A 13,308-nucleotide genomic window follows, 5' to 3' on the forward strand; every position below is an offset into this window, starting at 1 on the left:
ATTTAGGAACGGAGGGAGTAGGTTACACGTCCACTAGGAACACAACAGTGATAGAATTACTCAATACAGCAAAAAATTTACTCAGATTGTGCTGAGTAGGCCATAGCCGCCATATGAACATCAAGGCACTAGGAGTATTCGCCAAGATAAAAATATTAGCAACATTACACAGCGTGTAAAGTGTATTAATTTCCAACAAAATTTTCCTCTGCCTGTTCTCACTCTAAAACTCCACTAGGACCACGCTAGAGGAAGAGAAAAATTTGGCGGAGTGGAGCAATTTAGCAGGCAGTTACAATTAGCACAATAAGAACGAAAGCCGGATGAACAGCCAGGCAGGCCGGATGAACAATTAGCAATCAGGACGGTATTAGTGCAACTATCTTTAAGAATCTCACCGACGGTGGACTATTTATCTGCTTTTGTCAACGTTGGATGCTACAAGATGTCAACAGAACAGACAGCCAGTGCTCAAGGCTTCATACATTGCTCCAGATATTTGTCCCAACCTAATTCCTCGAGCAATCTTGCTTTGACCAACACACTGTCTTCCAGATTTTGCTGGTATTCATTTACCCTGCAAGATATAAACACAAATCAGAATGATATTGTGCAACGATCTTAAAAGCACTAGGCACACATAACTACGCCTAGTGATCATGGAACAAGGTATTGTCAGGGAAGTGCCCTTCATGTTAACTAATGCAATTATACATAATATCATTACAATGAAAAAACCATAAATAAACAATGATTTTAAACACAACTAAATAGTTCAATGGAAAAATGTTCAATAGCAAATAACCAAGTCACCAGCAAAAGCAGCTAGCATGAAACAGTCTAACACAAAGAACCAGTCCAAAATTTGACAAAAACTGTAAATGAATTGAATAATGGTGATGCCATGGAGATGGCAAAACATTGTCGTCCATGAAAATCCTCTTCAGATAACCATATCTGCAACATTCCACTATCCCAGCCCACACAAGGCAGATCACCAACACAGTTCAACTCCTCTGCTCACCCTCAATCACAACATCCAGTTCCAGCCTGCAACCAACTCCACCCCCACCCACCCACCCACACACCCCAACTGCTGGCCTCCGTGAGCGATGGGGTGTCCGAACATGGCATGAAAAGAACCTGTGAATCTTCTGCCTCTGTATGACTATCCACACCGAACTCAGATCCCCACTCTGCATGCAACTGTGCAATGCCTCGCTCTGGCCAGTTGTTGATGGGTCTTGTGGCAGTGGCTGCCTCCCTAGTTTAACGAGTCCTGACGAACTAGCTTATTATCCACCCTAATTGCAGGCTATGATTGAGTATAGACATCAATGTTGGTGTACCAGATTACTGGAGACTTCCTGCTACAATCAGATACACGATACAAACCATATGTATATCATTTTTTCACAGAAGCTACCGGCAAAGCGCATTCCAAGCTAGGATTGTCGGTTCAAGCCACTCTGTTAACAGTGTCTTTTCGCACCAAACAAAAAGGGTTGGCTATGAAAGCCATAAATTCCATTTATGATTTTGACTGGCTGAAATTCTCAAATAATTCTAAAAAAAATCTTGACTGTAAAGAGTTTATTAGTATATTTATAAATAAACTGGTCCATTTTATTGATATCATTGACTAGCTCTGTTTCTCTGTTGGCAACTTTACCCATTACGGGAATCTGCATCTACCACCAACCTTCCAGTGACGACCAGTTATCAGTTTGAAACCAGTGGCTGACCATACAAATCACACGCAGGGTACCAAGCTGAATTTGAAATTTGCAAGAGAATAACATCGGAAATGAACCATACCTGTCCGACAACTCAGTATCTCTTGAGGCAAGCATCCGAACTGCCAACAAGCCTGCATTTTCAGCATTTCCAATTGCAACAGTAGCAACAGGAATACCTTTCGGCATCTGTAAAATTGTTGAGAATAAACAACACAAGAATCAACTTCGTCCATAAGTAATCGATTAGAAATTACTCCCTCCGTTCCTAAATATAAGTCTTTTTAGAATTTGAATATGGACTACATATGGATGAATATAGACGTATTTTAGAGTGTAAATTCACTCATTTTGCTCCGTATGTAGTCTATATTAGAATCTCTAAAAAGACTATATTTAGGAACGGAGGGAGTAGAAGGCATCTGATGATGCAAGAAGAGAGGGCATTGATACATAGCTACAATCAACGATTATGTGATGTTTATCACAGTATCATTCTGCTTTTGAATGGTATTAAAAAGAAGACTTAAGCCCTCACCTGCACAATAGATAGGAGAGAATCCGTTCCCTGTAATGACTTAGTCCAGATGGGGACTCCAATTACAGGGAGAGTAGTCAATGAAGCCACCATGCCTGCAACAAACAGTTACAAGATTGTACTTCGTTAATCATAAAAAAATCATGAACAAATCGTTCATTAGACTTCAGGCATACGGGCTTTGTTAACAGTGTCAATGTTGTGTGCATTTGATCGAGAAACACTACTTTATTTCATAAACTCCAACATACTATAACAGACACTTGATAGAATAGATAATAACACATTACCGCTCCCCGACATTACTTGCTTTGAAAGAATAGGGTATAACAGAATACACATAATTCCACCCTAATATCTATGTTTAGAAAACAGTATGGTGAATTTAGGAGCATGTTTTTTCCCGTAAACTGACACTTGCCTGGTAAGTGAGCTGCTCCACCTGCGCCTGCAATAATGACCTCTAAGCCCCTTTCCTTAGCAGACAATGCATAAGCGTACATCCTCTCTGGTGTACGATGTGCCGAAACAATTGTAAGCTGAAAAAATGAACAATCCATGAAGCTGCAGACTGGCCATGCCAACAACCCGTAGCTTGTCTACAGAAAGGTTTTACAAATCAAACCTCAAAAGGTATGTTGAATTTCTCCAGTATTGCTGCAGCATCTTTCATTATGGGAAGATCAGAATCCGAGCCCATTATAACCGCAGCACGAGGTCTAACTGTAATTAACAAAGCATTCTAGACCTCCTCAGCAAATGGAATGAATAGAATGAGAAGACTTTCATCACCAAGAAAGGAATTAAGTAAAAGTGATTGGCAGGTGGCATAATAAAAGCCTGAATAATTTCACCATGGAAATACAAAGGCATCACGAGGGTGTAACAAGTTTCAATCACTAGAATTTAGACAGACCAGATAACTTACATGCATTGAGCCATTGCCATTATTTGCCCCAGTAGTATAATTATTTGTTTTAAACTGGTTATTCACTGTTCAAATTTCATCTGCCACCTATACTCTCTTTCCGGCATCCTAATACACTGTTGTTTCATTCTTTCTAAAGTATATGAATAAAGTTTAAAAGTCATCCAAGTTAGAAAACTATTGTCCCCTTTAATAAATAAATACACAGTGAAAATCTATAGTTGACAGAGATATCAAACAGAATAATCTAAGTCATGCAACCATAAAGTACAGTACTACCTAAAGGCATTACATCCACCAACAGCAAGTTGAAGATAGAACAATGGTATGATATGAATAAATCTAACCTTTCTTTGGGCCATCTGTGTCTCTTTGCAGCAACCTGTCCAAATGTGCTTTTACATCGAACATAGAAGGCCCCACAATTGTAATATGACCCATCTTTCTTTGCTTCCGAATCTCTGGAAGAACAATTCTTTAAGTAATATTTTATGGCATGGGAAAGCAAAGCAGAATTGTCAACTTTCTGCAACAACAGCTAAGTGTGTGGGCTGAACCAACCTGGCTTTGCATACCAATGGACTGATGCACCTGGAATATTTAACGCCCTCTTAATCAGCTGATGGGCTAAAACAAATCCCGAATCGCCCTGTAGCAATTGGTGCTCAACATTATATAGGTAACCAGAATAATAACATGGTGACCTAAACAATAATCAGTAACTAACATAATCTAGCAGCTATTGACCTAACTATCAATGTTTAACATAGCAAAAAATGGAGGGCAAATCAACACGAAACCAAATATATATATACCTCATCCTCGCCCAGGATGTTGTACATTATTGCTGCGGGTGCTTTCATTGCAGGATCACCAAGAGGAAGTCCAAGAATAGCACGTAAATGTTGCTCATATTGTGAAGTGTAACATGCCTCGATTGTATGGTGTCCACTATTGTGAGGTCTAGGGGCTACTTCGTTCAATAAAGCCTAGTAAAATTATGAACATGAGAAAGATCCAACATCACCATAGGAGGATTCAATTATATAAGACATGCATAAATGTTCGAACAAACCTGATTGTCATTTGTTAAAAATAGTTCGACAGCGAAAACACCAGCACCTTCTAACGATTTGATAGCTTTTTCAGCTACACTGGTAGCTAACTTCTTCATTTTCTCAGGTATCTGAGCAGGAGCTTCAACAACATGGCAGATGTTATCCCTGAATGTTCCAGACAAAGGCTTCATGTTTGACAAATTTGGAGAACAGAGCAAAGCATAAATGATGATATGCAGGACCAAAAAATAATAATCATAACAAAAGGAATTTCTTACTTATGAATGGTTTCAACGACAGGATAACAGACTGTACAACCATCTCTGCTCCTTGCCACAATTACAGATAGCTCCTGAACGAAAGAACGACAAATAACAGAAATTCATAAGCAAAAAAACAAAAGTTGTAATACTTGTAACCCATGACAATATGATAGGTATTCAAGCAATCTGCTCTGTTATATTACTCCTATCATGGTATTCTGTAATAAACTCTACAAAAGAACAAACAGATATCTTGCAATAAACTTGCAGAACTTATCATATATTCATCTCGAGCTTGCATGTATGACACTGCCGGACGCAGCTTCGGTGCCTTAAAGGCACCTGCCTTTGGGTCACTGACATGTGGGTCAGTCACCTGTTGTGCCCACATGTCATAGACACAAAGGCAGGTGCCTTAGGCACCGAAGCATTGTCCGACACTGCCAGATGCAAGTGCACAAAGAACAAATAGTAGTATGTGCATGCAGCCAAAAATTATAAATGGTGACTACACAATATGTGACTGACTACTGCGGATCATTTGCAATGTCAACCACAAGGTTAACTGGGGTTAACTTGGAAACCCCAAAATGCAGTTCCTTAACATTCAGAAAGATACAAATTACAGAAAATATATATAATTTACAAACACTTTTTTTGCGTGTATATAATTTACAAACACTTAAAAAATACTGCAGGGCATAAAAAAGATAGTTGAGAGTTTGACCAATTTTAATGGGATTTAATTTCTTAGAAAAATATAATCAAATAAAACTAACCTTCGCAAAAGGTGTCCACCGCTCAACATACAGGCCATGCTCAAATCCACCCAGTGCTGCAGCAATAAAGAATCAATGAAAATTAGTTTCATCATCAGTTGATTATTTTACACGTGATTGGGCCAGTTCAGACTATGTTAAGAAACATGGGCCTCGAAATAATAGCTTAAAAAGTTTAAATGCTAGCTCGCCTTATAGCTGATTCAGCAAATCATAGAACAGCTTCTGGTTTTAGGAATTCAATTAGAAAGAAATGTGCTAAATCAGTGTTTATCAGGACACTGCTGCGGGTTTTTTTTTATTGATTTTTAAAAATAACACGAATGCGTAACAACTTACAAGAAACAACAGAAGATAGCTCCTCTTTATTGTGAGCAACAGCATTCCCACGACCATCATATGCCAATCTTTTGCTTTTAACCATTAAGGGATAGCCAAACATTTCCCCAGCATTCTCTATGCTACTTAAAGTATCAACCTGCAAAACACCACTACAAATTTATATCAAAACAATTACAGCTCCAATAATTTCACTAGAAGTAAACAGATAGTGGATTACTTCAACAAAGTCAGCTATCGGAATTCCAAATTTTGAGAAATGGCCTTTCTGCCTGTACTTGTCCTGCAGTAGAACAGAGTATCAATACATCAAGCATAGCATATAAGGTGGAAATGCCTGTGCCGTGAATAGCCCATTCGATGCTAGTAGTTGTAGTATGAAGTTGTCCAAACAGTAGGACGGTTGGCACGAGAAGGGAAAGATTACCTGAATAATCGCGATGGTAGAGGCTTTGGGTTCACAAACAACACCCTGTTTTTCAAGCTTCTCAAGTGCCACAGCATCCACATGCTCAATTTCCACAGTTAGAACATCACACCTAACACCATACAAAGGATTTGTCAAAGCAGATTGAGAAGTGAGAACGATAATGCACAGGGATGCCAGCCCCTCGAATCAACCAAGCGGGGTCACAGTTTCGCCTACCTCTTCGCGAACTCACGGACCGCGTCACCATCATTAAAGCTCCCCACGACATGCTCGTGACAGACGGAGTTTGCGGGGCAGTCCTTGAGGGGGTCCAGGATGGCCACTTTGATCCCCATCTGACTGGCCGCCTGGCACAGCATCTTCCCCAACTGGCCGCCCCCCAGCACCCCAACGACCCTATCGGCCACGCCGTGCACAGTCGGGTCGCTCTGCCTGAAACGCCGCACACGCAGAAGCAGACCAATCAGGTGAAAACTCTGCAACAACGCCCAGGGAACACGGAAATCGCCAGGAATTCACCGACCGGCGGGAACCAAGCGCGGCAATCGGCACGAATCGACACTCCTCGAATAGCTTACCCCTCCGTCGAAGCGGGCTCCATGGATGCGCCGGCGCGCAACAGCGAGAGAGGCGGCGGCGAGGCGGAGCTCCGGCTTGGCGGCCGCGGCTTCCAGGACGCGCGGCACGGGTGGCGGCCGGCGGAGGGGAAGGACGAGGAGGAGGTGCAGGCGGAGGCGCGGGACGGAGCGCCGAGCAGCCTGGCGTGCATGCTCCCCGGAGGCGGTGGCTAGGGTTCAACCAGGGGTTTAGAGGAGGGTGAGGCGCGAGAGGTCGGAGGAGACGGCCTGGCGGCGGAAGCGGAAAGCGATGTGTCTGTAGGCTGTAGCTCGGCCGCGCCTCCTGCTACGCACTACGCAGTTGGAATCTCTCCTTTTCAGTTTATCGCCATTTTGTTTATTTATTTTATTTTATTGAACGGCCAATTTTCGTTCCCACTTGAATGTAGAATCTTTCCGACAAAAAAAATGCAGAATCTATTCTTTTATTATTTTTCAAACACAGTACAAACGTAGACGCTTATACATACGCACATACATTTATCCGTATGAACGCACGCACGCAACCTCCGAGCGACTGAGCCGGCACATCATTTTAAGATTGACGAAGTCACCATAGACGCCTTCGTAGTCGACGGGAACGTCTCCTCCCACTGAATGCACATCGCTGAAAGGCCTGAAATAAATCCAGAAAAATGTGAGCATCAATGTCAAGTTTGGGACATGAACTCTGATGGACAAGAGATACCACTGTTCTCCTAACCATCCGACAAATGCATAATCTAATTTTAATCTGTTAATACATCACAATAATTCTTGATAGAAAATGTTTTAGAAAAGAAACAACCTCACTCAAAAAGGGGGAAAGCAGATAACCTAATCTTAAATACGCTAGCTTTTGAGGATACAAACACATTAAGTTCAATAATGTTTAAACAGAAACAACATGCACATATATATGAGAATCGAACCAGCTATGCATTTGTTCCTGACAAATACAAGCATAACAAATGTATGAATGAACTTGTACACAAATAAAAGAGGTAAATACACCAGCGGTGCTTTAACTTGCCATGGACGTTCACTTTAGTGTCTGAACTTGAAAAATACGTCAAACTGGTTCTAAAACTTGGCACGAACATGCTAATCAGGGCCGGCCCATAGGCCGGGCAAACGGGGAGCCCGCCCTGGGCCTCCGGAAGGCAGGGGCCCCAGCCCAGGTATTATTGCCTCTAGTAGTCGGTCCATCTTTCCTGTTCAGCGAGAGTAAAGAGGGCCCGTTCAGCGTCAGTCAATCTTTCCCGTGCTCCTCATTTCCTCTTCCCCAAATCGAGACTCCCAAAACAGCGCCACGCCGCCACCGTTCCCGTGTCGTATCCGATTCCAAGATCGCCGCCGGCCATTAATGGAGACTAAAGGCGCCAATCTACTCCCCAATCGACTCCCCTTCGTTCTTCAGCGTTCTGCTTGTTCCCCATCAGCTGGACATTGGAGAGGAGACGGTGCGTGTTCTTCTTTTCTTCCCCTCCATAACCCCGTTCCTCCTTTCAGTTAAATAGAGGTGCCCTCCCCCTCTGACGACTCCACATCTTTCTTCTTATCTTCTGCTCTTCAGACTTCAGCGGATCTAAGTTTGAGTGCTTGGGAGAACTGCTGAACTGGAGAAGGAGGGGTGTTGTGTTCTCGTTCGTGCTGACTGCAACCTGCGGATCTACTGATTTGGCCACCTACATCCACATTCAGGTGCATTTGTTCCCTGTTTTAATCTTTTTATGCTGCTTGTTCTTGTTTAGTGAGATGTCCTCTAGAAAGCATTTATCTGGTAGTGCCAAAAGGAAGAGAAAGAAGGAAAAAGATGAAGAGGTAAAATCCCTAAAAGGATCACTTAGGAATTTTTTCAGACCTGCTAGTTCTTCTAGAGATCCCCTGGAATTGGCCATAGTATGTGTTGAAGAACAACCAGCTGAAAATACAAATTCTATTGATGATGATATGAATGGCGGTAATAGCAATTCCAGTGAGCAAGAAAATGTAACTCATTCACCAAATTCTAAATCACCGGGTGTTGATAAACAACAACCATTCACTGTTGATATTTTTGATCCACGAAACTGGGATAATCTGGATGATAAGGCTAGAGATATTTTAGTTGAGAAGGGTCCCGTAAGAAATGATGATATTGTGTTCCCTCCAGATAGTAACTCTAGACATTTTTCAAAATCTTATTATTCGAGAAAGTTGAGCAATGGAGAGGTACATGACAGGAAATGGTTGGTTTACTCTGAACATGCTAACAAAGTGTACTGCTTTTGTTGCAAGCTTTTCAAATCCCATAGCAACAAGAGTGCATTAGCAGGTAATGGATTGAGTGATTGGAAGCATCTTAGCGAGAGGCTTAAAGAACATGAAAATGGTGTAGAGCATATTAAAACCATGAACACTTGGAATGAGTTAAAAGTTAGACTAGCCAAAAATAAAACCATTGATAAGGATTTGCAGCAGCAAATCAATAAGGAGAAAGAACGTTTGAGACAAGTGTTAGTGAGATTAGTAGCCATTGTTAAATATCTTGGTAAACGTAACTTGGCTTTTCGTGGATCTAGTGAGAAACTTTACCAACACAATAATGGTAATTTTTTGGCATGTGTAGAGATGATTGCTGAATTTGATCCAATAATGCAAGAACATCTTAGACGAATTCAAAATGATGAAATTTATCATCACTATCTCAGCCACAAAATTCAGAATGAGTTGATTTCTCTATTGGCCTCTAGTGTTACTAGTTCTATCTTACAAATTATTAAAGAGGCTAAATATTTCTCCATAATTCTTGATTGTACTCCCGATGTTAGCCATCAAGAACAAATGACCCTAATTATTCGATGTGTTAACATGTCAAATAAGAAAATAAAAATAGAAGAATTTTTTATGGAATCTTTGACAGTGGATGACACTTCTGGTTTGGGTCTTTTTAATGTACTTCTTGACGCAATAGATTCTTATGGCTTAAATATTGATAATGTAAGGGGCCAAGGCTACGATAATGGTTCCAACATGAAAGGAAATAAACAAGGGGTACAAAGTCGTTTACTTGAAAAAAAATCCAAGATCTCTATATATGCCGTGTGTGTGTCATAGCCTCAATCTTACTTTGTGTGATATGGCAAATTCTTGCAGTAAAGCTATATCCTTCTTTGGAATTGTGCAACGAATTTATATTTTATTTTCAAGTTCCACTAAAAGATGGAAAGTTTTACTTGATCATATTCCTAGTTTAACTGTGAAAGGTTTGTCTAATACTCGGTGGGAGAGTCGAATCAAAAGTGTGAAAGCTATTAGATATCAAGCTCCATAATTAAGGCTAGCTTTGTCTGAGTTATGTAAAATTTGTGATGATGCCAAGTCAAAGAGCGACGCAAATAATTTATTTGATGCACTTGGTAGTTTTGAGTTTTTACTTGGCATGGTTATTTGGCATGATATATTATTTGCTGTAAACATGGTGAGTAAGAAGTTGCAGTCCGCATCTATGTGTGTCGACTCTACCTTGCAGCAAATTGAAGGCGTAATGCAGTTTTTTGATAAGTACAGAGATGAAGGATTTGCATCTTGTTTGACTATCGCCAAAGGTCTTGCAGTTGATATGGGCATAGAACCATCATTTCCAATAAACCGTAATGTAACTAGGAAGAAACAATTTGATGAACCTAATAACGATGAAGAAGTTCTAAAAGCTGAGAAGGCGTTCGAAGTTAATTACTTCTTAGTTCTGGTTGATATTGCAAATGTCTCTGTGAGAACTAGATTCAAAGAACTCAAAGTGTTCAAAAGTATATTTGGTTTCTTACTTAGCTCAAAAGACATGAAGTTATTGGATGATGTTGAACTACGCAAATGTTGTGCTAAGTTCGTAGAAACATTTTCACGAAATGGTTCATGCGATGTTGAGTTAGATGATCTTTTTTCCGAATTAAGACTGCTGCAAATGACCTTACCAGAATCAGGTTTGCCATTGCATGCTATGGAGATTTTTGAGTTTGTTAGAGATATTGACTGTTTTCCAAATGTTTTAATTGCTTATCGAATTCTGTTCACTGTACCAATGACCGTAGCATCAGCAGAGCGTAGCTTTTCAAAGTTGAAATTGTTAAAGAACTATTTGAGGTCAACAATGTCACAAGAAAGATTAAATGGTCTTGCTACTTTATGTATTGAGAAAGATAAGTTGGATGAAATAAATGTTGATGCAATAATCGATGACTTTGCTTCTAGAAGTGTTAGACGGATTTCCAAGTTCTAGTATAGACGTGAATTGCTCAGTTTGCTTTACTATGCCTTGAGCAGGAATGTTTGGAAGAAATGAGTCCGGTTGAAGATTTTTGGAGTGAAGAACATGGCCAATTGGGGAGAGGATCTAGAAACAAATGTAAGATCGTGCCTAACTTTTTATCTCATGCTAACACAAAAGATCTAAGTAGCAACCTGTTTTGACAACAATTTTTGTTTTGCAGGGCAAAATAAAGTCTCCATTAAAATTTAGAAATGCAAGCTTTTGTGGAAAGCGAGCTTTTGTCGAACTACATCATTTTATTACTATCATGGTGTAGTTCGCTTATCAATAAATAATTTGTACTGTCAGTTTTGGAGTACAAATTAAGATCATCAAACTATGCTATGTACTGGATATTACTTTGCTTTTGAAATATTATTCTGAGCTTTGGAGTAAACACAAGGGCCCCTTATTGCTGTCTTGCCCGTGGGCCCCGTATATCTATGGGCCGGCCCTGGTGCTAATCCGGTCTATAGACGTAAAGTGCGTCGATATGGCATCGTATATGGCTGATGTGGCACTGACATGGCATGGGGCCCACTTATATTTGCAAAACAAAATTACTTGAATACTATATGTCTCTATGATTAGCGGGCCTGCCAGTTAGTACGTTAGCGGAATGGACTTGAACCGGCAACCTGCCGCTTATGAGCTGGTCGCACTAGCCACAACATAGAATATGATTTGCTAACTAAGATGGCCTCTCATTCTTCATGTATTTTAACTCGAACTCTTCTGTCCATAAATGGGCTGCAGCCAATGGCTCATTTTACACACGTTATTTTTTTAAAAGTAAATAATAATCATAATAAGAAAAGTTAGAATCAAATATTCATGTGTTATTAATAATTACCTCATGCCACACAAATACTAGTGTGCACACAATATAATATCTAGAGGTATACAATAAAATAACTTATTAAAACTGTACTTTTTTGAAATATTACTGACAGGCGGGCCCACTAATCATAGAGACTTAGATTACTAAGTTATTCTTTTTCATAGCTACAAGTGGGCCATTTGCCATGTCAGTGCCACGTCAGCCACATATGATGCTATGTCGACGTACTTTATGTCTACGGATAGGATTAGCACCGTATATGCACGTTCGTGCCAAGTTTTAGAACCAGTTTGGCGTATTTTTCAAGTTCAGTCACTAAAGTGAACATCCACGGCAAGTTCAAACACCACGGGTGTATTTACCTCCAAATAAAATGTCATAGTTACTCTCTCGCAGCTCATATTTTCACTTTATGTATGGGCTGGCCCAAAAGCCTGTCTGAGCAAGCCTTGGGCTATTGTTTCCCATCTAAAGCATGGCCCTCAAGCAAGAAACACTTACGAAAATGCTAAAAGTCTAACGTCGGATTTCTAAGCATGGCAAATCGGACGGTTTTTTATGTCAAATTACATGCCGCAAGCATGGAAAATTATGGCAATAATATTGAACATGCCAAGATTTGCCATGCTTTTGAAGGGATTTGCTAGGCTCACGACACGTAATTCGCCATAAAAAGTTCAATTTTCCATGTTTAAAAATCTAACATTGGATTTGTAGAGTGGTCCAAAAATGTGAAATTATTTAAAATATAAGAGCTAAAACTTTAAGTACATAACTACTAGCCTTTGGGGGGGGGGAGGGGGTGTTTCAGGCTCGAGCCTTGACTTGGCATTTTCGAGTTGGGATTTGTGAAACATGGCTTACGATATCGCACAGGTGTGCCGAAAGACTTTTACCTCCCTCCTATTCTATTTTTAGAATCTAGAATCTTTTTATGGGTTGGAATTGCTACACTTTGTTAAAAAGGTCTCAAGACACTCTGAGGCTACCTCTTTGCTCACACATGTCGGCGATACCTGGAACCAAGTTCCTTCACCACATCCACCATATGCCCATTAGCAGGGAGATCCCTCGTCGATGCGTTTATCTTGAAGACAACAGTTTTTGAGTCTGTTTCCAGTCGTCCGCTAGTTGAAGAGTGCGTCTGCACGCCATGAGCTCCGTTAGCTCGGGATCTGAAATGGAAGGGGGGAATGGCGTGCTCCCGCTCGGAAAGCTCCATGATGGTCTCTCGGGACCGCCCTTCCACCAACGAAGTCACTCGCCTTTGACATGGCATTTGTCTGTGTTTGTTTAATCCATCCTTCATTTGACGACCACCAACGCTCAGCAACTCGGACCTTCAGTGAGTGAGTGTCATCATGGATAGTGTTCCACTCTTCCATCAGCCATAGAACCCTGTCCTTTATCATATGAAGATCATCTAGTCTGTGTGTACTTTAGCATCTCATTGGAACCCTTTTTTATTATTATGGTCCCTTGTAATAGCTTGATTGAGTAACCTTAAAA

At 40.6% G+C, this 13,308-nt stretch overlaps 2 protein-coding genes across 3 annotated transcripts; one reads left to right on the top strand and one right to left on the bottom strand.

Moving 5' to 3' along the window:
• Positions 1-137: 137 nt before the first annotated feature.
• LOC109769837 (phosphoribosylaminoimidazole carboxylase, chloroplastic) lies at positions 138-7,012 on the bottom strand. The gene is made up of 16 exons (XM_020328545.4): positions 6,650-7,012; positions 6,288-6,503; positions 6,069-6,180; positions 5,862-5,924; positions 5,642-5,780; positions 5,303-5,358; positions 4,539-4,612; positions 4,278-4,425; positions 4,018-4,191; positions 3,764-3,851; positions 3,550-3,663; positions 2,900-2,997; positions 2,696-2,813; positions 2,275-2,369; positions 1,819-1,925; positions 138-577 (listed from the first exon to the last, which is right to left on the bottom strand). The coding sequence occupies exons 1-16, from the start codon at positions 6,838-6,840 to the stop codon at positions 472-474; spliced, it is 1,899 nt and encodes a 632-aa protein (XP_020184134.1). The 5' UTR covers positions 6,841-7,012; the 3' UTR covers positions 138-471.
• Positions 7,013-7,913: 901 nt separating this feature from the next.
• Positions 7,914-11,355, top strand: LOC109769839 (uncharacterized). 2 transcript variants are annotated; one of them, XM_020328547.2, is made up of 4 exons: positions 7,914-8,130; positions 8,244-8,371; positions 10,973-11,054; positions 11,140-11,355. In XM_020328547.2, the coding sequence occupies exons 1-4, from the start codon at positions 8,034-8,036 to the stop codon at positions 11,166-11,168; spliced, it is 336 nt and encodes a 111-aa protein (XP_020184136.1). In that variant the 5' UTR covers positions 7,914-8,033; the 3' UTR covers positions 11,169-11,355. The 2 variants fall into 2 exon arrangements, 1 of the variants encoding a protein (XP_020184136.1); XR_005772186.2 differs by having other exon boundaries at positions 7,915-8,130; positions 8,244-11,054.
• Positions 11,356-13,308: the final 1,953 nt, after the last annotated feature.

Source organism: Aegilops tauschii, chromosome 3 (genome assembly GCF_002575655.3).
Source record: "Aegilops tauschii subsp. strangulata cultivar AL8/78 chromosome 3, Aet v6.0, whole genome shotgun sequence".
NCBI classification, from domain to species: domain Eukaryota; kingdom Viridiplantae; phylum Streptophyta; class Magnoliopsida; order Poales; family Poaceae; genus Aegilops; species Aegilops tauschii.

Bases quoted from the DNA above. Each gene is read 5' to 3' on its own strand.
- LOC109769837 (XM_020328545.4), bottom strand. From the start codon at position 6,840: ATGCACGCCAGGCTGCTCGGCGCTCCGTCCCGCGCCTCCGCCTGCACC. The intron at 5,359-5,641 runs GTAAGTTGTTAC...TTATTGCTGCAG, and splicing joins GCTATCTTCTGTTGTTTCTT to CACTGGGTGGATTTGAGCAT. The intron at 2,998-3,549 runs GTTAGATTTATT...TGTTAATTACAG, and splicing joins CACAGATGGCCCAAAGAAAG to TTAGACCTCGTGCTGCGGTT.
- LOC109769839 (XM_020328547.2), top strand. From the start codon at position 8,034: ATGGAGACTAAAGGCGCCAATCTACTCCCCAATCGACTCCCCTTCGTT. The intron at 8,131-8,243 runs GTGCGTGTTCTT...TCTGCTCTTCAG, and splicing joins TGGACATTGGAGAGGAGACG to ACTTCAGCGGATCTAAGTTT. The intron at 11,055-11,139 runs GTAAGATCGTGC...TTTGTTTTGCAG, and splicing joins GAGAGGATCTAGAAACAAAT to GGCAAAATAAAGTCTCCATT.